This window comes from Heterobasidion irregulare, assembly GCF_000320585.1.
Source record: "Heterobasidion irregulare TC 32-1 unplaced genomic scaffold scaffold_07, whole genome shotgun sequence".
NCBI classification, from domain to species: domain Eukaryota; kingdom Fungi; phylum Basidiomycota; class Agaricomycetes; order Russulales; family Bondarzewiaceae; genus Heterobasidion; species Heterobasidion irregulare.
In genome coordinates this window covers 1,133,674-1,160,206 of record NW_009258203.1, presented here as the reverse complement: position 1 = coordinate 1,160,206, position 26,533 = coordinate 1,133,674, and the positions used below count along the sequence as shown (strand labels likewise).

General features: G+C 49.5%; 10 protein-coding genes across 10 annotated transcripts; 6 read left to right on the top strand and 4 right to left on the bottom strand.

Annotated features, from left to right (window-relative positions):
* Positions 1-272: 272 nt before the first annotated feature.
* Positions 273-650, bottom strand: HETIRDRAFT_48799 (uncharacterized protein; the record flags this gene model as incomplete). Its single annotated transcript, XM_009549631.1, has 1 exon — positions 273-650. A coding segment is annotated over one exon (378 nt), but the record flags the coding sequence as incomplete, so codon positions are not given.
* Positions 651-727: 77 nt separating this feature from the next.
* Positions 728-1,951, bottom strand: HETIRDRAFT_322574 (uncharacterized protein; the record flags this gene model as incomplete). Its single annotated transcript, XM_009550079.1, has 1 exon — positions 728-1,951. One exon carries the CDS (start codon positions 1,949-1,951, stop codon positions 728-730), a length of 1,224 nt encoding a protein of 407 aa, XP_009548374.1.
* Positions 1,952-9,846: 7,895 nt separating this feature from the next.
* On the bottom strand, positions 9,847-10,091 carry HETIRDRAFT_419482 (uncharacterized protein; the record flags this gene model as incomplete). Its single annotated transcript, XM_009550078.1, has 2 exons — positions 9,847-9,978; positions 10,032-10,091. 2 exons carry the CDS (start codon positions 10,089-10,091, stop codon positions 9,847-9,849), a joined length of 192 nt encoding a protein of 63 aa, XP_009548373.1.
* A 480-nt stretch (positions 10,092-10,571) lies between these two features.
* HETIRDRAFT_477447 (uncharacterized protein) lies at positions 10,572-11,319 on the top strand. The gene is made up of 2 exons (XM_009550076.1): positions 10,572-10,905; positions 10,972-11,319. Exons 1-2 carry the CDS (start codon positions 10,872-10,874, stop codon positions 11,217-11,219), a joined length of 282 nt encoding a protein of 93 aa, XP_009548371.1. The 5' UTR covers positions 10,572-10,871; the 3' UTR covers positions 11,220-11,319.
* HETIRDRAFT_322797 (uncharacterized protein) lies at positions 10,600-10,827 on the top strand (the record flags this gene model as incomplete). The annotated part of the gene is made up of 1 exon (XM_009550077.1): positions 10,600-10,827. One exon carries the CDS (start codon positions 10,600-10,602, stop codon positions 10,825-10,827), a length of 228 nt encoding a protein of 75 aa, XP_009548372.1.
* Positions 11,320-12,653: 1,334 nt separating the features above from the next.
* On the bottom strand, positions 12,654-14,990 carry cyp81 (cytochrome P450 monooxygenase 81; the record flags this gene model as incomplete). The annotated part of the gene is made up of 10 exons (XM_009550075.1): positions 12,654-12,858; positions 12,959-13,167; positions 13,388-13,495; positions 13,574-13,651; positions 13,772-13,892; positions 13,998-14,094; positions 14,188-14,271; positions 14,374-14,533; positions 14,642-14,770; positions 14,829-14,990. The coding sequence occupies 10 exons, from the start codon at positions 14,988-14,990 to the stop codon at positions 12,654-12,656; spliced, it is 1,353 nt and encodes a 450-aa protein (XP_009548370.1).
* Positions 14,991-15,571: 581 nt separating this feature from the next.
* On the top strand, positions 15,572-17,251 carry HETIRDRAFT_237830 (uncharacterized protein; the record flags this gene model as incomplete). Its single annotated transcript, XM_009550074.1, has 6 exons — positions 15,572-15,641; positions 15,698-16,347; positions 16,416-16,630; positions 16,692-16,841; positions 16,909-17,033; positions 17,094-17,251. Coding segments are annotated over 6 exons (1,368 nt in total), but the record flags the coding sequence as incomplete, so codon positions are not given.
* Positions 17,252-17,947: 696 nt separating this feature from the next.
* Positions 17,948-19,639, top strand: HETIRDRAFT_477443 (uncharacterized protein; the record flags this gene model as incomplete). Its single annotated transcript, XM_009550073.1, has 5 exons — positions 17,948-18,535; positions 18,624-18,795; positions 18,909-19,094; positions 19,159-19,398; positions 19,456-19,639. The coding sequence occupies exons 1-5, from the start codon at positions 18,517-18,519 to the stop codon at positions 19,637-19,639; spliced, it is 801 nt and encodes a 266-aa protein (XP_009548368.1). The 5' UTR covers positions 17,948-18,516.
* Positions 19,640-21,647: 2,008 nt separating this feature from the next.
* gpd (glyceraldehyde 3-phosphate dehydrogenase) lies at positions 21,648-23,173 on the top strand (the record flags this gene model as incomplete). The annotated part of the gene is made up of 9 exons (XM_009550072.1): positions 21,648-21,650; positions 21,730-21,749; positions 21,825-21,829; positions 21,894-21,963; positions 22,020-22,044; positions 22,112-22,302; positions 22,365-22,482; positions 22,541-22,788; positions 22,843-23,173. The coding sequence occupies 9 exons, from the start codon at positions 21,648-21,650 to the stop codon at positions 23,171-23,173; spliced, it is 1,011 nt and encodes a 336-aa protein (XP_009548367.1).
* A 568-nt stretch (positions 23,174-23,741) lies between these two features.
* On the top strand, positions 23,742-26,213 carry HETIRDRAFT_452900 (uncharacterized protein; the record flags this gene model as incomplete). Its single annotated transcript, XM_009550071.1, has 1 exon — positions 23,742-26,213. One exon carries the CDS (start codon positions 23,742-23,744, stop codon positions 26,211-26,213), a length of 2,472 nt encoding a protein of 823 aa, XP_009548366.1.
* Between the last annotated feature and the right edge of the window lie 320 nt (positions 26,214-26,533).

Sequence of the window (26,533 nt, the reverse complement as noted above, 5' to 3'; positions counted from 1 at the left end):
CGTTTCTCTTCTGCGTATTTCCTTATGTCCTTTAGGAGCCATTTCCTTTTGAGGTATGCTCGTAGTCGGACGCCAAACGTTCCGCTGTGATCGCGGAGTCCTACATCTTCCGATAGTCTTCGGAGATGTTCGAGGCGCTGTTTTTCGCGCTCATTGATGCGTGGTTTGTGCCGTGGCTCCACGTCTGATAACTGCCTGCTGTATGGCGGTTCTTCCCTTGCCCTAGTGAACCCATATGGTTGCTGGCATTTCTGGGGGCACCGATCAAAGTGCACTTCACGTCGCCTCCATTCGATGGAGGGATCGTGGTATTTCAACCAATCTGTTCCTAGGATAAGATCGTCTTTCCCTAGATTGGAGATAAACATCTGGACGCGCTCGGTATGCGTTCGTCCACTGATGTCCCGAATGGTGAGGTTCACATCCAAGGCGGATCGGATGAGACCTGCTTTGTTAATGGTGTCATCGACGTTCCGGACGCGAATGGGGTTGTTGAGTGTATAGGTGGGGAAACGGTGTTTCTTGACCCAAGTTTCGTTTACTATAACCCCTTCGCAGGCCGAGTCGATGGTTGCCTTTGCTCCAGCGTGTTGACTCCTGTTTGATACTTTCACGTTCAGGCGTATGGGGGTGATGATACGGTCGTTCATTGCTCCGATACGAATACAAGTGCGGGCATCAAACTCGGGTCGTCCTTGACCTCTCTCCTTCGCTGGTGAGGGAGAGGTCAGGAAAAACGCTCCGCGTGTCCCAAGATTACTTCTCTGGCTTCATCTTCTCCTAACTCTCCGAGCACTGCTCCGATTCGAGCAGAATGACTGACGCTTCCGTCTCCCCGTCGTCCGTTAGGTAACATAGCGCGTTGCCCATGGTTCGTTTGGGGTCGTCCGGATGAGGTAGAGTGAGGATGTTCCATCGAAGGACCAGGTTGTGGTACCCGCTGGTCGTTGCGAGGGACATTCTCTGTCTCCATTCCTCGATATATTCCCGCTTGGTTTCCCATAGCGGGTGCGTCGTCTTCTCCCTCCAAATCAACCGCGCGGTTTCCTCTCCCTGTCGTACCCAGGCGTCTTTTCGAGTTTCCTCGAACTGGGCGAACGCCTCTGCGTGGTGACCAACAGTTAGCGCTAGAGTGCCCTGGCTTTCCGCAGTTGGAACAGGAGGTGGTTCGCTTGCCGTCAAATTTTCTCTTTTGACTTTCGGCGTTACGCTTTCTGGTAGCGTCAATGTCCATGTCAACCACCTGGTTGTTCATTCTGCGAGGGGCGTTTGTGGAATTGTAGCGGGGAGAGATTTGGTTATGAAAACGATTCAGATAATCGCTTCGAAAGGAGGTGGAGTTGGCGAGGATGGCTTTTTGAGCTGTTCTGGCTCGAAGTCGTCCATCTATTTCGCAGGCTGTATTGATCCAGTCCTGAATCGTATCCTTTGGCTGAACTTCCTTGTCGTATATTTTGTCCATGACGCGCGGGTCTAACCCGCGTTGGAAGTAAGGGACTTGCTCTTTATCGGAGATGTCGGCATCGGCGGCGATGAGAATGAATTGGTTGGAGTATTCATCAACCGTCATTCGTCCTTGGGAGAAGGCCATAAGTGCGCTTCGCGCTTTGTCGGTCTTGCCCGTCTCCCTGAACTGTAATTTGAACTTGGCTAAAAAGTCCTTCCAGGTGCCTAGATCGGTAGGTGGATCTGCTCCTACTGATTTGAGGAGGAAGTTCTCCGCCCAAGCTCCCGCCGTGCCGTATCTCATACATGAGAGCACAAGGGATATTTTGTCTTGATCGGTCTTGTACCGATCGGATTCTGCTGCGAAAAGAAGGAGGCATTGGAGCATGAATTTCTGGGATTCAATGCGGTCGCCTGTGTAATTGTCTGGGAGTTTGACTTTTCCTCTTCCGGGTTGTACTGTCGCGGAAGGGGTGTTTGTAGAAGTCGAAGCTTGTCCCGACATTTCGGCGAGTGGTTCGTTTCGGGTGTTGATCGGTGTTTGGTCTGGTGAGTCGGAGTCTGATTCCGAGGTTGTTTCCTCTTGCTCCGAGTCTTCGGGGATTACCGGCGCCGGTTCCCTGTATTGTGGGGCTAGTTCCCACTGAGCTTCTGTTTCGTTCCAAATATCCTCTTCTTCTGTTCCGTCTTCAAGGGTGAAGTAATAACGCCCGTTTCGGTATGAGCAGTTATCGTAATTCGGAGGGGCAGTTCTGTTATTGTCTTCGTAGACCCAGAAATCCCCTTCGCGCCGGATAGGGCGATTGTTGTGACGGAGTTGGTTATTGATACGTCTAGTGCCGGGTGGATATTCCTGGCCTAGGTCTTGCTCCAGAGTGTATGCGGTAACGCTTTCTCGATGGGGGTCTATGTCCCCACTGAGCAAGGTTATGAGAGAGAGTGTGGCAGCAAGCTAGTGCGAGCAAGGTAGGGGCAGAAGAGTCTATTCTAGTGTTACGACTGCTCGTCGGTAACCCCAAGAGTAGGAGGTTCTTCCCTAGGTCACTCGTGGAGGATGTGTGGAACGGTGGCCTCGACTGTACGTGTAGCACAGGAGCCAGGAGTGTATTGCGATATAGCAATGAAGGGTACTGTAGGAAGACAGTACTGAACGAAGGTTCCTGTATGTGGAGATACAGGAGAACGAAGTAGACAGTGTGAAGACTGCCTAAGAACGAAGAGAATAGACTGAAGATCGTCAGCCTATTCTATGGGCCTTTTATACTACTTTGGGAAGTAAGGCGTGAGAATACCGAATATGTATCTGTAGGTATTCTCTAAGTCGTCTCTCTCAACAACGACTATTCTTGTGCTTCTCCGTTGGTCTCCTTCCGGCCAGGAGAGACTAGGAGGTTCATGCCCTGCGTGTGAGTAATTTATAAGGCGGCGTTCCATGCCCGCTAATACAATAGGCCCGTGATACTCGACCAACGATAAGGTGATCCGTTGGGAGTGGATGACCAAGGTTAATATCTGTACCTTGGTGTACGCCTCAACCTGTGAGGCCGCGTGATATTTGTGATGATCGTATCGGTATAGACCGCCGTGTAGGCCCGATAGAACGTGATCATAACAGCTTGACCCTGTTGAAAGGGGCTTTCTAATACCAGTAAGAGTCCAGTTGCAAGTGGAATTTTGTGATAGCAAGCATAGTACCATGCTTCTTGAGGACAGGATGAGCAGATTCCAGATTGGCATGCATCTAATCTACCATAGGCTTAAGCATTTTGTTATGAAGGAATACCTTTATATGGTTGAACAGTTGAGGATAAGACATCATGAGATCTGAGCTTGTTGCAGCTCTATAAGGAGTGTGATAAAGCTGGTATTGTCAGGCTTGGTAGACATGGTATGCCCTAAGTGTACTAGTAAGTTGTTAAAGGATGCCTTGGATATATCAAACTAATTGGGATAACAATCTAAAGCCATCTATTAGTTCCTTTCCCCTAAGTGAACCATTCTCAGACAAAACTCAACATTTTTTTGGACGCATTGCAATTAATTGCTATTTTTTTGACCTCATATCTCATTTCTTGATGTCTTGACTCCTTTGTGCACATACTCTTTTGTCTGTTTTATTCTATCTATACCTTTTGTATTTATTTATAATCTCTCACATTTTTACATGTATTTTTGGATTCTCTTGAGGGACTATATTAATAACATCATTTATTTATATATAAGTTAATTTAGCATTACTCATGAAACTCTGATGAAATGGTATTGCACAGTTTATTTATTCACTCGATAATACTAGACATTATGCTAGACCAGGGATCATTGTCCTTAACTAAAGTGTGCCTTTATACTAAAAATTTGAGTTTCTTGTTGTATAATTGACAGTGTTTTCTGTCCTAAATATTACAGTGGCAATAAGAGTGTGTATCAGATAGCAATATTATGACACCTCTACAATATCTTGCCATTATGCTGATTGTTAAATTTCTATAAGTGATTTTCTCTTTATCTGACATAATAGCAACAAAAAAGACCTTGACATAGTAAAAAAAATCATACAGTTTTCAAATAGCAGCTACAGCTAAAGGCATACTCACAATATAAGTGCAGTATCTGGGATGCTTAGACAGAATAAATTCATATTTTGTGCAGGAATATTGCATTATAACAGTAATATAAACAACTAAACTTATTATAACTAGCACACCTTGTATAGGTCCTGTAACTTGCTGCCCATGGCCCTGACTTCTACCCAATCTCTCTACTACTGCCTATAGATCTAACCTGACTTCAAGCAGCTTTGGATGTTTATCCTTGCAAATGGAACTCAGAGTGGCATTATCATCTTTAGTTTGGTAAACGTAATAGAGATATTATTCTCACTAGGGCATTGGTTGAGGCTAAATGATTGGCCTTCAATAAGATAAAGTTGCTGCCTGCAATTACATATAAGAGTGGGTGTTTAAAAAAGGAATAACACAGAGTATCAGGCTATTGCCTAGATCAGATGTTCAATGAGAGATAACAAGACATATATGTATACATACATATTTGGGTAATTATGACTATGGAACCCCTAAAGACCCTGTTGACTAAGAGACCCAAAAAAGCTCTCTATCTTCCTTAGAGTGGAGCTGGTGGTAAACATCTTAAGAGTTATAACATGTCCCATTAATTGTCATATTTGGAAGCATAAGCAAGATTGTATCAATACAAGGGTTATAAACACTAGATAATTGAAAGATTCTAAAATTAAATGGCTTAAGGTAATAGTATGGCACTTTCTACTATGAGAACAAAAGTAGCACATCAGTGGAGGCTAGACCTTGGAAGTGGATGCTACTGTTGCTCATAGTGTTTGCTACTAATAATAGTAAAGATAGAGGTTCCTTTGTCCATGAGTAGGTTAGAAGCCTATAAAAGAGGGAGCATGAGCTAATGATAAAGCCCAACTCCCTACCCAACTTGTCTAATACCAGCCTAACATTCTGTTATGAACTGCTTGTTTGGTAACCCCAAGAGTAGGAGGTTCTTCCCTAGGTTGCTTATGGGGGAAGAATGGAATGATGGTCTCAACTGTATATGTAGCACAGGAGCCAGATGTGTATTGCAGCATAGGCAATAAGAATAAAGAGGATAGTGTGAAGACTATCCTTGAACGAAGTTCTATATGTGAAGATACAGAAAAGAATGAAGAGAATAGACTAGAGATCTCTAGCCTATTCTATGGGCCTTTTATACTACTTTAGGAAAGGGTGCAAAAATCCCATATCTGTATCCATAGGTATTCTCTAAGTCATTTCTCTCTCAAAACAACTACTCTTGCTTCTCTGCTTGTCTCCTTCTAACCAGGAGGACAAGAAGCTCCATGTTCATGTGCGAGTAGTTTGTAAGGTGGGAAAGGATGCCCACTGCAACAGGCTCATGATACTCAACCAGTGATGGATAATCCACTGGGAGTAGATGACCAAAGATAATATCTGTACCTTTATGTATGCCTCAGGATATGAGGCCACTTAGTAGTTGTGATGATTGTATTGGAATAGACCTCTGTAAAGGCCTAATAAGCTGTAATCATAACATATTCACCTCTCATCCCTTTTAATGTTTGACTTCAATATACTTACTATAGAGATTGTTCAAAGAGTCTATAGTGCTCTATTGCTTGTAGGGTTTGACATAGTGTTGGTCTCTAATGCCTCTAATACTATACTCTTTTCTACTTTTGTGAACTTGTCATCTACATAGGGAGACTTAGCTCATCTCAAATTGAGGTCTGCTCTTAAGGTATATTTGAACCTAGTTGCCACATATTAGACACCTCCCTAATATTTTTGTAGAATACATCTAGGAAATCACTCTCTTGTATTATGCTCTAATTAGTTCTAATTATGCATAATTGGGAATGATTAGGATTATAGATTATTCACTTACCTCCCTCCTCATAAACCTATTCTAATTAGACATAATTTTCCTAAATTAAGAATTATCAGGATTGATTGCAACTTGAAATTTTGGAATAATAATAATAAATCAAGCATCACAGTTCTCATAGCCTTCTTATAGAGTCATATTTATTAGAGCACTAGTTGAATACCTAAACACAGAATATACCTTATTACAAACTTGCCTTTTGCTAGAGTTAAACCAACAACCTCATATATGCAAGCACCCAAGACAAATGCTCTAAGCTACTAAGCTATAAGGTCTAATATATTAACTTGGTAATCTAAATAAGTAAACATAATTTTAGGCAACATTTATCTTTCCTCTCTCTTATAAATAAACAGGTCAATAAATACCTAAAAAGTCAGGTCTTTTAAGATTTAGTTTAAGTACTAGCTAAAAAAGATAATAAACCAATAGAAAATAGATAATACACTTTATTTAGGGTAAAAACAAATTATGGCACTTACACAATTTGGATTTAGAATGTGTAAAACTATGATTGAGTATAATATTCAATGGGACTCTACTAGTATGGACAATGCTACCTTAATTTGCAAATTTGATTAAAAACACAAATATGAATAATTAGCCATAATTAGCTTAAATTAGTATTATTAGTAATTATCAATAATTAAGATCCAATAAGAGAGAAGGGTTTTCCAAATGGCCACTAGTAAGGTGGAGAGTAGGGACAAAGGTATATGTATGGCATGCCTATGTATAAATAAGCACAAGATTGGAGGTGATTTTAATATGCTTGGTACCATATTTTCTATATGGCAGACAAATATGTTATTCTGGCACCACATACCTATATGACTGTCTTTTCCACAACCCAATAGCTAGAGAAAAAAAATACCAAGTTTGAGCATATTTTGTATAATAAGGCAATGGACAATATGGATAGGCATTTGGAAAACCACTCCCTTGTATTAAGCTCTAATTAGTTTTATTTATGCATAATTAAGAATGATTAGGATTAGACATTTTTAGCTTACCCCCCCTCTAAACCTATTCTAATAAGACATAATTTTCCTAAATTACGAATTATTAGGATTGATTATAACTTGAAATTTCGGAAAAACCATAATAAATCAAGCATCAGTGTTTTCATAGCCTTCTTATAGAGTCATGTCTATTAAAGCACTAGTTATATACCTAAACACAGAATATACCTTATAACAAACTTGCCTTTTGCCAAAGTTGAACCAACAACCTCATGTATGCAAGCACCCGGGACAAATGCTCTAAGCCACTAAGCCACAAGGTCTAATATATAAACTTGGTAATCAAAATAAGTAGACATAATATAGGCAACCTCAACATCTCTGATTTTATTCAACATCTATCTTTCCTCTATCTTATAAATAAATAGGTCAATAAATACCTAAAAAGTCAGGTCTTTTAGGATTTAGTTTAAACACCAGCTAAGAAGATAATAAACCAATGGAAAATTGATAATACACTTTATATAGGATAAAAATAAAGTATGGCACTTATACAATTTGGACTGAGAATATGTAAAACTATGATTGAGTGTAATATTCAATGGGACTCTACTAGTATAGACAATGCTACCTGAATTTGCAAATTTGATCAAAAACATGATTATAAATAATCAAGATCCAATAAGAGAGCGGTGATACGCTAGCAATGCCTCTGAGTGCGAAACACACCCAAGAGACATCCCTACAAGCACAGGTAGGCAGGAGCTGGTTCTAGTATGCAAGGAACTATAAGCTGTGCAACAACCAACAAGGGAGCATACTAAAAGCGTTTGGAGTGTAGTGAACAAACAACTCTAAAATCAAAATATTTGGTCGGTCAGTCGGTCGGTAGGTCAGTCGGTCAGTCAGTCAGTTGGTCAGTATTTGATCAGGATTTGATTGGGACACAAAGGAAAGGGAATGGGTGCAAGGCCATACTGGACACTGGCAGAGGATGACAAACTAGATGAGAGGGAGAGAGCAAGACGATGAGGGCTCTGACGGAGGGCTGCAATCGAACACAACAACACAAACAAAAGGGCAAAATGTGAACAAGAATCGGAAGGCAATGGCTCAAAGTCTCATGGACACAAGCGCACAAATGGAATCGGAACAAGGGGGGAGCCAAAGCTAATGTATTGCAAGGCCATAGGTGCTCTTTTATAGTAAGTCCGAACAGGTACAAGATAAGGAGATTGGCAGAGGCATAGAGCAGTCAGAAATGTGTGCCAAGAGTGATCAAAGGTAAGGAAGATAAGGGAGTGATGTTGCAAACACTATAAGATAAGAAGCAATAACTCTAAAGTCTAAATAAGTGGAGAGATTGCCAAGGTGAGTCCACATGGACCCAGAGATAAGAACCACATGCCACATGGGTAAACCATTTAGAAACTTGGGAGCTCTGAAGATAATAAAGGATAGGTCAACAGAAGGCATAAGGGTGATAAGAGATAGAAAGACAGATCCGTTCTAAGTCAACAAAGTGTTCAACTGCCTCCGATTCGGGACACCGAAGCTGACCAAATGTGCCGACCATGTGAAGTGTACCAAACCGATCGGCGATCGGCCGCGACAGTCTGTGGAGAGCCACTACTGCTGAGAGTGATGATAGATGGATCAGATGACTGTGAACAGCTCCGAACAACTGTGCGGAGGTCTAAATGGAAAGTCGGCACCTGACAAATGGCTGAGATCGCCGAACAGATCGGGATCGGTCGGTCCTAAGTGTGCCGAACGGTCAAAGAATACTGAAAAGCTGCAAAAAGTGGGGTATTAGTGCCTAGAGCATACCCATGCTCATCAGCGGGGTTTTCCAAATAGCCACTAGTGCAGTAGAGGGTGAGGACAAGAGTATATGTATGGCATGCCTATATATAAATAAGCACAATATTGTTAGAGGTGATTTTAATATGCTTAATGCATATATTTCCTATATGGCAGGCAAATATATCATTCTGGCACCATATACCAACATGACTGTCTTTTCCACAGCCTAATAGCTAGAGGAAAACACCAAGTTTGAGTATCTTCTATATAACAAGGCAATAAACAATATAAATAGTGCTAGAAATTGTAATATCAATAGTGATGATGATTGTGTGCTGCACAAGACAGTATTAGCCACTATACTAGTAGACAAGGTCTATAAGGCTGCATATAGCATATCCCTAAGTCCAACCCACATGTTGTGTCCTATAATGACCAGTAGCAGGCATTGGCTAACAATGACAACTTGAATGATCTTGTGTGCAAGGACAAGGTACCTAGGTCTTCATAGTCTCTTGTGGCAGCTGCCAAGCTGCCAACAAAGTGGCTGGGGGCATCAATACACATTTCTCTCTTTCTATATCCCTTGTAAAGGTAGCTGGAAAGTCAGCAAAAGAGCTACAAGATGATGGTATAGGCATATATAAAGGAGAGGTGATGTGCTAAAATAGTATAGAATATGCCACATTTTTATCTTCTCACTGATAGAGCAGTAGTACTTACTATTTCCTACTGATAATTAAAGACTTCTTAGTATAGAATTAGTGCTAATATCATGAAATTAGAAACCAATCCAATGCTCACAATGTGTTGCTCCCAATTAGGAAATTAGACACTTTTAGATACTATTAACACTTTTAGATACTTTTGGACACTATTAGATATAATCCAGAGCTAATACAAGGGGGTGTTTTTCCAGATGTTGGCCTGTGTTGATTCAAGTGCCCAAAAGGGCTGGATCAGGGGCTAGATGATCCCAATGTATTATAGCAGCCCAAGTTCAAGCCGGTGGTAATCTTTGGACACCCAGTGGGCAAATAAGTTCTGGACTTCCTTGTGCTATTAGAAATGTCAATGAATAGTAATATAACTATTTTTAGTCCAAGCATACCTTCAATTTGATGATGCCAGATTGCACTAGGTGTCAAACTTGAGGTAAACTCATCTCACGTGAATGGGCACCAGACCAGTGGGTGCCAAATCAAGTCTTCCCAATATTCTGGAGTACACTGACATGTTCACCATCATCACCCTTAAATTGCATATGAAGATGCACTTTGGCATATGTTGAACTGCCAAAGTATGCCAAAATCACTTTCAAGATCTTGATCATCTAGAAGGTGACATGAGAGAAGTTCAATTCAAAGAAGCACAGGCACATGGTACCCATATAAATTGAGGCAGCTTGGTTATGGCCTTGATAATGTTGTGGACCTTTCTTTGCATAGATTTGTCTGACACCTCTCAGCACATCCCTTCCCTACTTCATGATGACCTCATTTGAGGGGTACTAATTATGATACTCCTAAAGCACATCAACGACAGTACATATTGCTGGGCCGCATTCCACGATCAGTATGATTCCATCTCCGGTCGACCATGTTTGCCAGCCAAAAACTCCTACTGATATAGGTATTCTGTATGGACACCAGTGGGCGCTAAATGAGCGCGTATATATGATTCGAAATGGCTTCGATGGAAACGTGCCGTACTCGTGGAGCATGAGCACACCTTTAAAAGTGTGAAGCTGGCCGGAGCTGGCAACTCTTTGACCCCTCTATACTACAAGCCTCTGCCGAAACAACCACAGCACTCCTTGACATCAGCTCTTGACATATCTAAAATCATCATGAGTAAGTCCTTCGTGGAAGTTGACTGCTCACGGACGATTCATCTCAACATCCAGCTGCAATCAATGAGCTCCACCAGCCAACAAATATTGGCATCCAAACTGATGACACTAGTTCCACATCCTCGTCCCACCCCATTTCGAATATTGCACTCCCGCAAGATCCTCGTAATCCTCCTGCGGAGGGTGCCGTTCTTCCTCCAGATTCTGAGATTTGTGTCTGTGGTAACGATGAGAAACATCATGAGCCTGCAGGAGGACCCAATCGTCCTGAGGCTGGGAACTCTTCGGGGTTTAATCATGGTTCCATCGCGGGTGCAGCAGGTGCAGTAGTAGGAGCGGCAGCCGCTCCAGCTGCAGCATCCGGTATCCTGGGTATGGTGGGATTTGGGGCTCAGGGAGTTGTCGCAGGTGCGCTCATACATAGTTCCGTCGTCTGCTGCCTGTCAAAGTACAACCTCATGGTTATCCATTAAGGATCTTGGGCAGCAGCAATGCACGCTAGCATCGGTAATGTCGCCGCGGGCTCTGCGTTTGCCCTTGCCCAAAGCATAGGCGCTGGGGCTGCACTTCCTGTGCTGGGCTTCGTCGTCGGTGCCGCTAGTGGCGGGCTGGCGGCAGCAGGTTTGGGCTACGCGGCATATAAGGTGTGCACTGCAGCGTCACAATCGGACGAAGCCGTGCCCGTCATATGCCCTAGGTGTGGTAAACCGAAGTCGTCCTAAATCCCTTCGTATACGAGGTTTCTTTCTGCACGGGCGGCTCAAAGGTGTAATAGTGGTTGTATATGTACTATCAGTGTTCCTGGCATCACATCGGCTAAAAATCTCTCCCGGACCCTTCGTTCCATAATTTCTGGCTCCTTCACTATTCTATTTGCAGGGCAGCAACAAACCCTCAGGCGTTCGGCTGTCGCCGAGATATCACTTCCTGAATGAGACTGCCCGCAGTCAAGTAGCTGATGGCAGTCGTTGTGAAAGCAGGTGGGGCAGTGCAGGATAGGTGGAGTCACCATGTTATGCTTTCCGATAAGAACAAAGAGCACAGGCGTGTGTTTGGAAACAAGGTCCCGAAGGGAACATGATACGATGCATTTGGCAGTGGGCGGTCCTTCTATCACTTTCGACGAGCGGCTCACTTCTGTCTTCCAGGCATACATCGAGTCAAATGTGAAATCATCATAAGCTCTACCTTGTATATCAAAATAGCATGAGCGCTAGGTACCCTAATAACCCAGAATCTTCGATGGGAACGTGTCGAAGCATATAAGGACACTCGTAGGGGGCAGACTGGCCAACACCCTTCGACCCACTCACTACAACTAATCGAATTTTGAAACATTCTCAGACTCTTAGTCTATCGCTCAACCGTCGCGAATCATAGGCGCAACATGAATAGTAAGTTCTTCATCGAGATCGAGTGTGACCTACACATCGACTGCTGATCACCTCTTGCAATCTAGACGCAATAAATCCTGCTGAAGAGGGTGCTGAAGCTGCTGTCCCTCAACTCTGCACCTGTGACGACCATACCAAGGTCGCTGTCACGGGTGCGGGTGCAGTGATAGGACTGGCTGCTGCTCCAGCTGCAGCGCCAGGTGTCCTAGCTCTACTTGGTTTCGGATCTGAGGGTATCATTGCAAGTGCGCTCATTCACCCCATTTGCTGCCCACCAACAGACAATGACTTTATATTATGCGTAGCATCATGGGCGGCCGCAGTGCAAGCTAGCATCGGTAATGTTGTCGCGGGATCCCCGTTCGCCGTCGCTACCAGCGTAGGAGCCGGAGGTGCACTTCCTGTCGCAGGCTTCGTCATCAGCGCTGCAGGCGGGATGGCGGTAGCAGGACTGGGATACGCAGTATACAAGGCGTGCAAGACTAGGCCTATCATATGCCCCACATGTGGCCTACCGAAGTCCTCTTAGATACATGGGGTTTTTCCTAGGCTGCTTCCTGTGGGTATGATTTAAGGAGAGGCCAATATCATAGTGCCGGAGGCAATGCATGTAATATATTGCCCGTATATCTCCGGAGTCGTTTGTTTCACACTTTCTCCTGTTGTTCTCACTATTTTACCAGCACTATGCAAGATCCCATAATTGTACCTTCGATCAATTTCCTTGACTCAGAGTACGTGACACACGAGTACTCAATATGACTACTTTTCTAGGAAAGCGAGAGTCAACTCGTCGCTCACCTGCCGCTTCCTGAATATGACCTGTCCCTTTCCCGGCAAAGAGGCAGAGCCAATGAACACATTTGGCGGGAAGTCTGCAGCGCCGTTCTCGAACTTGACGTCGTAGGCGACGACGACGTGCGCAAGCATTGCTTTTATCTCGTGGGCGGCGAAGAAGCGCCCGGGGCTGCGGAAACGAGGTCAACATGTGTCGTGAAAGATGTCGCGTGCAGTAGGGCGTGCTTTCCTGAAGATCGAGGGGCGTGCCGGAGGGGAGGTCGACGTACCAGGCGTGCTTGCCGTGCCCGAAGAATAGGAAGTCTGTGCTGGTGAACACTATCTGGAGTTTGGCCCTGACCAGGGCGCTCAGGTCGTCATCTGAATTGGTGTGATTCGCGCATGCTGGCGAAGCGCCAGGGATCGAAGACGTCGGAATGGGCATACAGTTCAGGATCGTGGTGTGTCGGCAGCGATGCGCACGAGAGAAACGTTCCCGCTGGGATCGTCTGACCGGTCGAGAGTGTGAAATGTTTGAGGGCATAGCGTTGAAGTGTCACTGGCAATCATACCCATGACAGTGCCGTAATAGAGGAGATTGATGGGTGAGGTTGGTAAACAGACACGGGTCAAAGGCAAGGAAGAAACTAACATAAACTAAGTCCATTGATGCGCTGCGATTCCCGAATGAAGCTGTCGAGTTTGAGCATCTTACCCACCGCGTGCTTCGTCCACCCATCTTCCGCGACCGCGGACTCGATCTCCTCACGCAGCACGCATGCGTACTCTGGATTCGCGGCGAAGTGGTAGAGCGTCTGAGTGAAGCTCTGCGAGACCAGCCATAGGGTCAAGCACCTTCACTTCACGGTCCATATGCAATAGGGTGGAAGAAAACCGCGGCGCACCATAGACGAAGTATCGATGGCCGTAAAGTTCACGGTGAGGATCCGAATCGCCAAGTTGCGTACGGACTGCTCTTGGCCCTAAGCTTCGTCCATCAACCACATAAGCATGACATTCTATGGCGCACAGCCGTGGTGAGTGTCAGATATTGCCACGTAGGGGCGTGGTTGAAGACGACGAGTTTGGGATAAAAGTCGCACCGGTTTATCATCCCATGAATCGCCCAAGGCGAGCTGCTTCGCACGACGCTCTTCAATTATGGGGGCGAGGTGGTGGATAGCGCGTGCGCTGGGGATGCTGGTAAGCAGGCGACTCGCAAGCCTGCATACGTCGTGTACACGTCATAAAAACAAGAGAAACAAGCAAGCATAGTGAGAATATGCCTTGCAACGCGAGGAGAGGTGAAGGAGCGGCCTGTGCACTGACGATTTCATCAAGTCTGGGAAGCGGTTGAGGACGAGAACGGCTTTGACGACGGCGATGGTGAAATCGACGTTAAGCGCGCAGAAATCCGCATCGCGACCTGCGTGAGCGACGCGCACGTCCAAAATCAAAGTGCAAGCAAACTACGGTTTAACATCTATTGTATTGAAGAATATTTCTGAGCAGCACTTACATTTTAGAAGGCCTACGAAAACGCGGTTGCTAGCCCAGGAAACGATCTGCATCACTGTTTCTTGAGCGGGATATGGAACCCATTCTACGATGATGTATGTCCTGCGGTCAGCCATCGTTGATCCCTTTTTCCGAATGTTTATTTCTCGGATAGGACTCAGCTGAAAAGAAAAATGGCGGGACTGACCATCCGTCACTGGTACGAGCCCATTGAACGCAGAGATAACCTCCTCACGCACGTCAGAGAAGAGCGCGTTGAGGCCTCTCGTCAGGCGCGAGCGAATGATGTGTATATGGTACAGGTCGCGCCGGATTTCCGGGACGAGGGTATAGTCGACCTCGGCGGTCTGTTCATTTCCTTTAGCAGTTGTCAAGAGATGTCGTTATGTATTTAGCTGCATCTCAACAAGACGTGGGGTCCGGACCGTAGTGTGGACTTAATGGAAAGCACCCACGCGTTGAACTGCATCGAGGAGGCTTAAGGTGTCGGTGGGTGCTTTGCTTATATCTTCGATGGCGCGGGGCCCACTCGCGATGACCTCCCAGTGGTCGAGCATGGCTATCTTGAACACTCCGCCTTTATACTGCCAGAAATGGTCGATCAATATTATTAGACTATCGAGGTAGCAGCTGCTTGCGAACTTTATCGTATCCTTCTTGTGTGAGCTTACGGCCATCAAAGAGATAGCGCACGGCGGTGATATAGGAGAGAATTTGAGTAGCCGATTGTGGGGATGGCATCGAGCTGTGCAGAGGAATGAACGAGCGCACTCGACTGGTGAAAGGGGATGCAGTCACGTACATTTGGACCGCGATTCTGATACCACTGGATTGCTAAAAATACCGCGACAAGCACAGAGGCGCAGAAAGTGAGGTCGAGGTCTTGTAACATGGCAAAGGGTGCTATGGAGGACTCCTATGTCTGAGACTTGTCGATCCATTTATATTTTGATGCTTCCTAGGGGGGTTGAACGAGAATGATATGAACGCAAAAATTGATCGGGCAGGTCACGACAGTGTCGAGTGACCCTGACATCGCATCGAAGCCATGTATTCTGGCTTGACCGCATGGTTGGCATGCAGCGAAATCTGCTGAGAAAAAAGCAAGGCAACGTCTTGCCCTAAATGGAGACCGCTGCGCCCGGTCACACTGCATTGGAGGCATCCAAGGCAAATGCAAGACTGTCGACGCGAACGTCGCTGGCTGCGATCCGGGAGGCTCCTAAGTCAATGGCTGCATAAGGCAAGACGGGTGTCCAAGGCGTGAATGACGACGCGTCTTTTGGCGCCGCCCCGCACGACGTCATGGGTGAAATCACTCCCTGCCCTCCTATATCTTTCGCCGACTGCTCTCCTCCCTCCCGCTCATTTCCCTGCGACGAGCCATGAGACTATCACTCCTCTTACTCTTCGCCATCGGCGCACAAGCCTCTTGGTTTGGTTCAGATACTCCAGGTCCGTGCCCGAGCCATGCTCTAGTTGTCCATCATACTGATCAAACATCATCGTAGCATACCAAAATTGGGACACCGCCCAGCTCACTGCATGGCTCAAAGAGCACAACGTCCCTGTGCCCACAGGCGCCTCTACGCAGCAGCAGCTCCAGGACCTTGTCAAGTCGAACTGGGCCGCCGCACAGCAGTACAGCGCAGACTCGATCCACGCAGCACAACAGTACGGCGCGGACCAGTACAACGCCGCACAGCAGTCCTTCCAGAATATCAAAGACGCCGCCTTCGATACCTGGGACGAGTCTGCTCTCCGCCAGTTCCTACTCGAACATGGCGTCGTCGCGCCCGCCGGCCCACGCGAGCAACTCGTCCTCCTCGCACGCCAGCAGTTTCGGGGTGCCCAGGATGCCGCCTCCTCTTTGTCGTACAAGGCCTCGACGGGCATTTACGGATCACCTAATTACCAGGCCTCGCGTTCCGTCAGCTCCATCATTGCGCAGGCGACAGCAGAAGTTGGAAAGAAGTTTGACGCTTCCAAGGACTATGTGTATTCCACCTGGGACGAGAATCAGCTCAGGAAGTTTTTGGAGAGCAAGGGCGTGCTCAACAAGAAGCAGCAGGCAACGAAGACCGAGATGCTCGGTATGATGCGCGATTATTATGCTAAGGTCGCGGATCCTGTCTACTCGACTTGGTCTGACTCCTACATGGTGAGCCCTTCCTCCGATTGTCCGATCACATGTAGACGTCGTGCTGATTGTGTTTGGACTTCGTGTAGCATGACTGGCTCGTCTCGCATGGCGTGTACCCGCAGTCATCGACTCCACCTTCGCGGGCGACGCTCAACGAGCGCATGCAGCAATATTACTACAACACATCCCAGAAGGTCTGGAACACGTGGACAGAGTCACAGATGAAGGAATGGCTCGTCGCGCACGGTGTCATCAAGAGCGACGCGCAAATCAACCGCGACAAGGTCGAGCGGCTCATCGCGTAAGTAGCCGATCCCGTCCCGTTCGAAAAAATTCGTATTGACCTGTATTGGGGTTTCCAGAAACAATTACGCGACCGCGAAGGACACCGTGTGGGATTCATGGCGCGATTCGGATATCCGCACATGGCTTGTTGAAAACAACTACGTGAAGAGTCAGGAGAAGGCGAGCAAGATGACGCGCAAGGAGCTTGTCACACTCATCAACAGCAAGTAAGTTTGTTTCGCCAGCGTCTTATGGTCATTCACATCTGGGTCGGGGCTAATCTTTTGTGAAAAGGTACAATGATGTTTCGGCGCGCACTGCGCCCTACCTTGTCTGGCCTGATGCACGGTTACGTGCGTTCCTGCGCGAGCAAGGAATCTCGGAAGAAGCGTTGCCAACGTCGCGCCCCGGCCTTCTGCGTGCGCCTACCTCATTGCTGTCCCCATGAGTTGCATACTAACACATGATACATGTTGCAGAGGAGGCGCGTATTCGGTATACGCAGGCACAGACACATTCCGAGGCGCTGTTCCATAGGGTGCGCGAGTATCTGAATTCAGGGATCGAAATTGCGGAGGAGAAGCTATATGCTGTGCTACAAATTTTGACAAGCGGAGCGTGGGACCGAGCGGCGGATGCAACTGGTTGGGCAGCGGAGAAGGGTCGCGGGGTGCGGGACCAAGCGACAGATGCGGGTGGTTGGGCAGCAGAGAAGGGCCGGGTCGCGCGGGATCATGCAGCAGACGCGGGTGGTTGGGCGGCAGAGAAAGGTCGTGAGGCGACCGATGCAGGGACGGATGCGACAGCAAAAGCAAAGAAAGTGAAGATCACGACAGAACTGTGAGTGGAGTTTCGGAGTCTTGAGAATTGGGCAGAAGGATGTTACTTTCGCGAAACTTTTAGTTAGGGAAGCGGACGCACCAGTTTGTAAGTTCATTGTGGACGGGCGACGTTGTATTTTGTATAGCATAGAAAACGGTCAGAAGTTAGCAGCTGCGATGTTTACACTACACGTCTTGTATATTATCTAGCATTGGCACTGAATGACAACGAATTGACACGTTTGCGTCAGTCCAAGTTTCCCCTGTGGATGTTCGACATCCAATGTTCACCTTGACCCCGAGCACTTGAGTATCTGAGTTCTCTTGACCAGATAGTCCCTCTTGTTCTTGCATCCGGAAGACAGAAATACAAAGCCGTCGTGTTCCAAAAGCAGACATGGGAGTGTCTATAGACTGGAGATCAAACAGGGTCAAACACGGTCCCACACGCTTACACAACCTCCCCAGCATGCGTCTCGGTGACACGGTCACCCGTCGGTCACCACGCCCGCGCTATTGTCGTTTTGCTTTTGTTCGGGAACGAAAATACAACAACAATGCTGTCACCTTGGCTTTGGCCGGCACACTCCCTGGGCCTACGGCATCTTGCTTTTGTGGCTTGTGGCTTTGGCTGTGACTAGGAATATAATAAGGGCTCTCTGTGGCCAGGTCTTGCTTTCAACCAACCATCTTCCCTTGGGATTCTCTTCTGTACACGCCTCGTCGTCGTGGTAGTCTGTGACCGACGTGCTTTTGTGATTCGTGAACACTCGAGGTGTTCTGTCCTCTCTCTCCCTCTCTCTAACACTTGCTAGATCCTGGTCTCGTCGCTCTTTCGCGAACGTTGTCGTTGGCGCCCTTCTATATCATTCGCGAGTTCGCCGGTCTCCTGTAGATCTACCCATCTGTCCATCTACATCAATTCACACGTGTATACGCTCAGTATCACCTATATCCTAGCTCCGTACGACAACAATCTGGTGCCGGTCCACCTCACGCCTACGCCGTTCAAGCCATCTTGCCGCCCAGCGCCCCATCTTAATACAACCAGCTCCATCTCCACTCTTCAACAGCATCAAAAATGCTTCCTCCTCGCGCATGTACGTTCTCTCATTCCTAAGACACGACAAAGCACTAACCCTCTATTTCTCCGTCCGCGTGTTCTCGTCGTGGCATTTGCGCGTGTAGACATCTTCATGTTTCTCAACGGCGTACGCGCGTTGTCAATCATCGCATGCATCCTCGTGTTTGCGAGCAGCATCGTGACATTGGTGCACGATGTCGAGGCCGTGAACAAGTTCATCGTTGCTGGAAAGGCGAACGCGACTGAGACAGGGCTGTTGGATTGCGATTATATCGCGTGCGTGTTGTCTCCTCGCTTGTGCACTCTCTATCCCCCTTTCCTACCTTTCCTACCTTGTTTCTTGTTGTATCATTTCTTCAGCTGACTGTTTGTGTTTTTGGCGCATACAGAGACAGCACAGTGCCGAACCAGCCCGCAGGCGCGTTCTGGGCAGTGCTCAACCGACTGCTCATCATCTGCCAGATCATCCTGCTCATCATGTCTGAGGTCGGCTGGCCGCAAAAGTTCTTCAGTCGCTTTTTCCCCGTGCTCGGCTACGACTTTGGTCTCGGTGCGCTCGGCATCATCCAGTGCTTGTGCGTACCCCTGTCCGCTTTGCTCGTGTATCCCTTAACTTGTTGACTGACCGCGACGAAACAGGATTGGCGCAGCCGTGCTCTCGCACCACGTCGACGACTTCGCGCTTGTCTCTGCCTTCTTCCTCTTTTCACTCGGATGCCTCAACATCCTCCTCGGCCTCATCTTCCGCGAACACGCGAAATCCAAGCGCTCGATCTTCTCGTGGCGCGAACACGCCCACAGCGGGCTCCCCACCACCGTTCAGCGCGCCACGTCGACCGCGTCCACGCTCACCGCCGTCTCGACGGGCTTCGGCTCTGCGTTCGGCAAATCCAAGAACGAGCAGCCGGTGAACCAGTTCGGCGCGACGAGCCCGAGTGCGGCGGAGCAGAACGCGGAACGGTGGGGCACGTTCGGCTTCGGCAGGCAGGGCGAGAAAAAGGCGGGGCTCAAAGGTTTCTTGCTCTCGAAGCCGTTAGAGACCCTCCCGAAGTATGCGCCCTCCCATGTGTCGACGCGGCCGGGCCCGAGGTCGTTCGAGTCAGATTCGACGGCCGTATGAGCGCGCTCGCTCTTCCTTCACCCGCACCCAGGACTTCACTTCTGCCCATGTTTTTGACGACGACGACGACGACGACGACTTGACACTCGGATTCGGGCTCGGACTCGGAGTGTACCATGCTCACTAGGACGCACGGACGCTTGGTCGTAATGTTTTGTAGTGCTATTGCCGCTATGCCGTGCGGCCTATCGTAGGTCCAGGTTGTACCTCGCCCTCTCTATGTAGCTCCTAGGTACGATTGGGAAACATTGTGTATTATTGCTTATTGTATACGAGGATTGTTGAAACGATGCTATTCATATGCAAGGAAGCCACATCCATTTCGATAATAGGTATGTACTGTAGTAGGCCAGAAGTATCTCTGGCTTGCTAGTCCAAACTTCCAATCGTACCTGGCCTATGGTGCCATTTGGGTCACCCGCGCGCAATAAAGCTCCTTGCACTCTGTACTGTTGTTCCTTCACCATTCGACTCTTGTCGGAACACACGCTCTTTCCAAACGGAACGCCCGGAAGGTATGTAACTTGTAACGAGAAATGGTGCTTGTCGAGGCCCACTTTGACTCCCTGACAGGATCGCGTTCCAGTAACGTGATGAGGTAGCTCGGTCACATGTACCGGACGCGTCGCGCTCCCAAACCCTTCTACAAATAGAATGAGTCTAGGGGGACCTGGTTGCGCCTAGGGCTTTGAGATCGATTTCTGAAGTCGTCTCAGAAAGGAAGGAGGTCTGATTGGGCGCAAAAGAGGTTCGGTTGGTTTCCCATAAGTAAGCCTCGAGGAGCTAAGGAAGCCTTTGGAAGGGTATCAATTCAGGTCAAGTCTCAAATCAGCTTCCGCAAAGCGCTGGACGCACTCGACGGCCAGGGCACCGGAGGTCTCGTGCATAGTAGCGGAGGGTGAAGGTTGCTGAACAAGATAGCGGTCGATTGAGGGGCGATTGAAAGGGTCGTCCTGGCTCGAGTCGTGTACGACTGGGCGGGCCCATGCTAAGATCCAGGTGGAGGGGAGGCTAGAACCTGCAAGGTACTCAGTGGCGGCACAGCAGTGGCACAGCACCGAACATGCTCCGTGGGTTGTCATATTTTATATGCACAAATGAACTTGTTCGGTTTTCCACGGTTCCCTGCACGCATGTGCGCTCGGCCGAATCAACTTTGAACTGTAGCACAAGTCTCGCAAAGCACTGTTCGGGCGAGATGAGGTCGGGGACGTTCTCAGCAATAATATGTGGTTTGCTGAGTCGTCACCATAGGATGCTTTCTCATCCCGAGGATGCTAGTCGAGTCACTTGCAAGTCCCGTCAGAGGTGAAACCTATTGACGACCGCGCCGGCGGCCGAACTGCTGCATATGTCGTTGTTGATGTCCATTGGAGCTGTGATCAGGCCTGATCGGTATCTACAAGTCGAAATTGTTGCTGAGATGAGAATAGAACCGTACCGCGTTGCGCAGCTGCGCCGCCGCGCGCGCTCGGCCCAACGATCGCTTACGCCTCCGGCCAATCGCTACACAGGGCGCGGAAGTTTTGAGGACACGGACGAGCAGACGGGTCGGTCCTTGATAATATCTGGAGACGCAGAGCCTTCGATGGGCGCGGCGTTGACAATGATGAGTGTGGTGCTTGATGATGCAGTTCCGACGCAGCAGGAGCGCACGTTGGTGCGGACGGTGTGGGATCGGCCACAGTTATGACGCGGAAGCAAAAAGAGATATTCACGCATGCCCTACACGGCCGGGGGAATGATGGGAATACATGGACGAGGCGGGTGTGGGCTTTGTCGAGACAAACGACGGCGGTGACGAGACGTCAGACTTTCTCGAATGAAGGGGAGACCGAACCGAGGCACGCCGACGCCGATTCCCGAAGCTCCGATCGACTGATAATCGAAATCTGCCAGTAATCTGCCCCAATCCGAGTTTGCCCAGCCGCCTTTCCGTATAAAAGCTGCCCTCCACCCTGTCGTCCGCTCCCCATCTCCTCTCTCACCACCACACACATCAATCACAATGGTACGTCCGTCGCTCTCTGTCCATGTGCTTGGGGTCTAGAACACTCACTGGTTTGGTTCCTGTCCGTCGCGGCTTGTAGGTCAAAGTCGGAATCAATGGGTGAGTGTTGGGTGGAGGTTTATGGTTTTTATTTTTGCACTCATACTGATCACACTCGGATCGGCGCTTGTATAGGTTCGGTGAGTTGATCTCAGAAGTATATGCGCCTGGATATCGTTTTTACCACCGTTCCTTGTTGTGCAGGTCGTATTGGCCGTATCGTTCTCCGTAACGCCCTCCTCGATAAGCGCATCGAAGTCGTCGCTGTGAACGAGTATGTCTGTTCCGCTTTGCCCCGTTATTTTCACATGTGCTGAGATCCATATTCAGCCCTTTCATCGCGCTTGACTACATGGTACGCTCCTATTTGTTTCGCTTCATCGTTCCGTTGGAACGCCGAAATTCACATGATTGCCTTCTAGGTCTACATGTTCAAGTACGACTCCGTTCACGGCCGCTTCAAGGGCACCGTTGAGGCTAAGGACGGCAAGCTCTATGTCGATGGCAAGGCCATCACCATCTTCAACGAGAAGGACCCCGGCGCCATCCAATGGGGCTCTGTTGGTGCCGACTATGTCGTCGAGTCCTCCGGTGTTTTCACCACCATCGACAAGTAAGCATTCACCCTCTATCTGGGGATCCCGTGAACGTGTCCTTATCCACTTGTTTTCGCAGAGCCTCTGCCCACTTGAAGGGTGGAGCCAAGAAGGTCATCATCTCTGCTCCCTCCGCCGATGCCCCGATGTTCGTCTGCGGTGTCAACCTTGACGCTTATGACTCTAAGTACACCGTCGTATGTATATTTTTGCGCATACGCCCATTATTCTTTATAACACCAATCATTCCCATAGATCTCCAACGCGTCCTGCACGACCAACTGCCTCGCCCCCCTTGCTAAGGTTATCCACGACAAGTACGGCATCGTTGAGGGCTTGATGAGCACCATCCACGCCACCACCGCTACCCAGAAGACCGTTGACGGACCTTCCATGAAGGACTGGCGTGGCGGTCGTGGTGTTAACGGGAACATCATCCCTTCGTCCACTGGTGCTGCCAAGGCCGTTGGCAAGGTCATTCCCAGCCTCAACGGCAAGCTCACGTGCGTTTGATCGCTCTCGTCTTGTCTTCACAGCTGATTGAAGTTTACCTCCAGTGGTCTCTCATTCCGTGTCCCGACCAACGACGTCTCCGTTGTTGACCTCGTTGTGCGCCTCGAGAAGTCGGCCACGTACGAGGATATCAAACAGACGATCAAGGAGGCGGCTGCCGGCCCCTACGCGGGCATCCTCGCGTACACCGACGATGCGGTCGTGTCGACCGACTTTGTCGGCCACCCGGCGTCGAGCATCTTCGACGCGAACGCGGGCATCCAGTTGAACGATAAGTTCGTGAAGCTGATCTCTTGGTACGACAACGAGTGGGGTTACTCCAAGCGTGTGTGCGACCTTCTCGTATTCGCGGCGCAGAAGGACGGCAACGCGTAAGGTGCTCGAACCTGGTGCTTGGCACTTTCGGTCTCGTATCAGTGCATATTTCGAACTGGAGAATAAGCAGAAGAAGAGTTGCCCAGGCTTGTACGATAGGAAGGGGGCGGCGCGCCGACAGAGGTGTCTTGTTTCCTATTCTGTTCGCACGACCTTGATAGACGCATGTAGTATGGCAAATCCAAAAGAAAGAAGTTTCTCTGTGTTGTAATCACATGTGTGACTGCGTACACTCGAGCTGAAACCGAAGACAGACGATATCCACCATGCCATTGATGGGTGTATCTCACTCCAAACGAACATGGAAATTCAAGGGTCATGGTTTGGAGAATGTGCACGTGACGCCGACGCGGTCTGAAGTGCATTTGTTTGCGCGTTGTTTGTGTAGGTGTGGGTTGCAGCTTGCCTCCTTCCAGTGACAAGCAAAGCATTTAGCTTGCGTCCGCCTCGCACGCCCGCCCATCTCTACTCTATCTTTCTACTATACAACCAAAATCCACACGCTCCTTGTTTCGTTCGTCAGCATACACGCACAGCCTACCTTTTCATACATTCTTTTATATTCCAGATGCCGGCGACGACGCAGCGCCAGGAACACCGCCGTGCACGGTCAGCAGCCGTGAGTGCCAAAGGGAAGCCGTATTTCTATCACCACAAGACGTCGGCCTCGGTCGTCTCTTCGGCAACCCAGGACCATTCGACGACGGCGGAGTATATGTCGAGAAATTCCGGAAACGAATCCAATGACTCGTTGCTCGAGACCCCGCCGCTCTCCCCACCTACTCACGAACAAGGGTGCGTGCATGGGTATGGAATCTCATCTGACGTCTCTTCTGCGTCTGGGCCCCATGGACCAACGTTGATGTCGCTTCTCGGACCCGGATCTGGACTGGGACTTGTGCTCGGAACCGGACAGAACCTTGGGAAGAGCACCCATGGAGATGGCGGCAGCGTGCCCGATATCCCAGGCTTCCCGACGTACGCAGAATGCAAGCGCATAGAGGACTCGTATCTCGCGTCGCTGTCGCACCGCAAGCAGCCTAAGGCACTCATCACTCAGGCTCTCTTCGACGATATCTGGGACGTCTTGCACGATGCCGACGGGGCCTCCTCTGGCTCACATCCCAACGGCAATGGTCCTGGCGGCGGCGGCAGCAGCAACGGCGGTGGGAGTGGTGGAGGCGCACGAGGCACCCCGCAATTCCGCTTCTGGGTGCGCAAGATGTTCGCACTAGAGTGGCCCCAGACGGCGCTTACGGGCCCGCTCTCGCGCACGTCGCTCGCACGCGCACCGGTTGTCGTGCACGATGCGCGGCCGGTTGCAGTGCGCGAGCAGTTGTACGAGGTGCTGTGCTACTGCCATGCGCTCGCGCATCACGGGGGGCGCGACAAGACGTGCGCGGTCGTGCGCGCGCACTACTCTTGGGTGCCCAAGGAGCTCACCGCGCAGTTCGTCAAGGCATGCCCGACGTGCACTGTCAAGCGCAGCGGGAATCCGGACCTGGTCGCAATGATGAAGCAGCAAGCGGCTGGGTGTGGGGTCATGTACGGACTCGGCGGTGGTGGTCACGGAGATGGCGGGGCAGCGCTGGTTCATCCTTCCATGCAATCTATGGAACAGCAGGTTGAGATGCAGATGGACTATACCGGAGTGCCGTACTGGGGCCCTGGGCCGAACGATCCTGCGTTCTGGACGCCGGTGGAGCTGTCTAGGATCGAACCTGCGGCCGTCAAGGAAGACGACGAGGTCAGCATACAAGCGCGGCCCAGCTCGCTCATGGACATCCCGCAATCGTGTCAGCAGACAGACCTGGCGATGCCCTCTGGATGTGCTCAGGACTCTACTGTGTCTCACATTCATTCTCGTTCTCGTTCTGGTTTCGGCTCTGGCTCTGGCTCTGGTTCCGGCGCTGTCTCTGGCTCTGGCTCTGGCGCTGTCTCTGGGTCCGTCTATAGCTTTGGTACTAGCTCCGATGCTGCACCTGTCTCTGACTCCACCAGTCATGGCTGTGAGGATAATTCTGGATCTTCTATTGGCATCGTGCCGCCGTTCGATGGACAATGGTGTACCTCACATGCACAGAATCTGATATCAGGCGCATACATGAGCCAGTCTGGGAGCTCGGGCCTTCTTGAATCCAACCTGGCTTGCGCGAATACAATGGTACCAGGACTCACGCTCCCGCCTTTGATGAAGGCTCTTTCTGAGGGCACCGTAGGCAACGATGTACCCATCTTGCTCTCGCCATTGAAGCAGTACCCGCGCATGCATCCGCCCTCGGCCGTGCAGGATATGCACATTGACCCTGCGCTGCTTATGGACTCCTTCATAGACTATTCGGGTGGGGAAGGCGACGGCGACGGCGACGGCGACTTCAGCTCTAGTCCCAGTACTCCGCAGAAGTCATCTCAGATGCGAACGCCCCGACAGACTCCACAGCGTCTAGCTCCTTCAAAGCACACGCCTTCCCATGCACGCGGAGGCGGTTCTTTTTCCAATCGTATCCTGTCCGCCTCGCCCACGCAGCGTGGTGGGAAGAAGGGTAGGGCGGCCCCTCCTGCACCGCTAGATTTCAGCAACCTGCTGGATATCGGACTGAGCCCAGACCGTCTGCTGCTGCGGGTGCGGTCAAGCCCGTTGCCGACGCCAACACTGGCCACATTCAATGCTCTTCGGGTCGGCGCTGATACGTACTCTGGGACGGTGTCTTGGCGGGGTTCTGTGTCCGTTTCTTCTACGCCCGATTCTGTGACCATGTCCGACGTATCTCTGCCTCTGTCCACTACTCCGATGTCGGGTGGCGATGGCGATGGGCCAGCAGACACGTCTGTCGGGAGCGCTGGGAGTGGCGACGAGCCAATGGTGATCACACCGCCGCGGTTCGCGGTGGGCACACCGTTCCTTGGATACGGAGAGGACGACGACGACGCATGGTCGGGCGCTGCAGAGTTCGGCTTCCCACCGCTTGGATTGTATGGGGAGCCGAAGTGGTTGGACGATGCCGTGCACGAGGATGAGGAGATGTGTGACCCTGTTTAAAGTGTCTTCCCATCCCCACTTGTCCATCCCCTACATACTCCCGTCTATTTTCCGCGAGTGGTTTGTAACCGCAGTCCGAACACAGCATAGTCTATACTCCTCTCTATTTCTCCATTTGTTGCGCTTCGCAGGTTGGATGCTCAGAGCGGAATTATAGCGGGCGCAATTGAATCGATTGAGCTACTCGTGTATGATGGACTACGATCAGGCCAGCCTGCTGATCTTACATTGAGAGTATATACAAGATGGACGCCCGAGATACGATATGCGTCTAGGGTCCCCAAACGTATTTTCATACTTCCGTCCTGCGCCCCATGCTG

Coding starts and splice junctions, on each gene's coding strand:
- HETIRDRAFT_477447 (XM_009550076.1), top strand. CDS start 10,872: ATGGTGGGATTTGGGGCTCAGGGAGTTGTCGCAG. Junction 10,906..10,971: donor GGCTCAGGGAGTTGTCGCAG/GTGCGCTCATAC, acceptor TTATCCATTAAG/GATCTTGGGCAGCAGCAATG.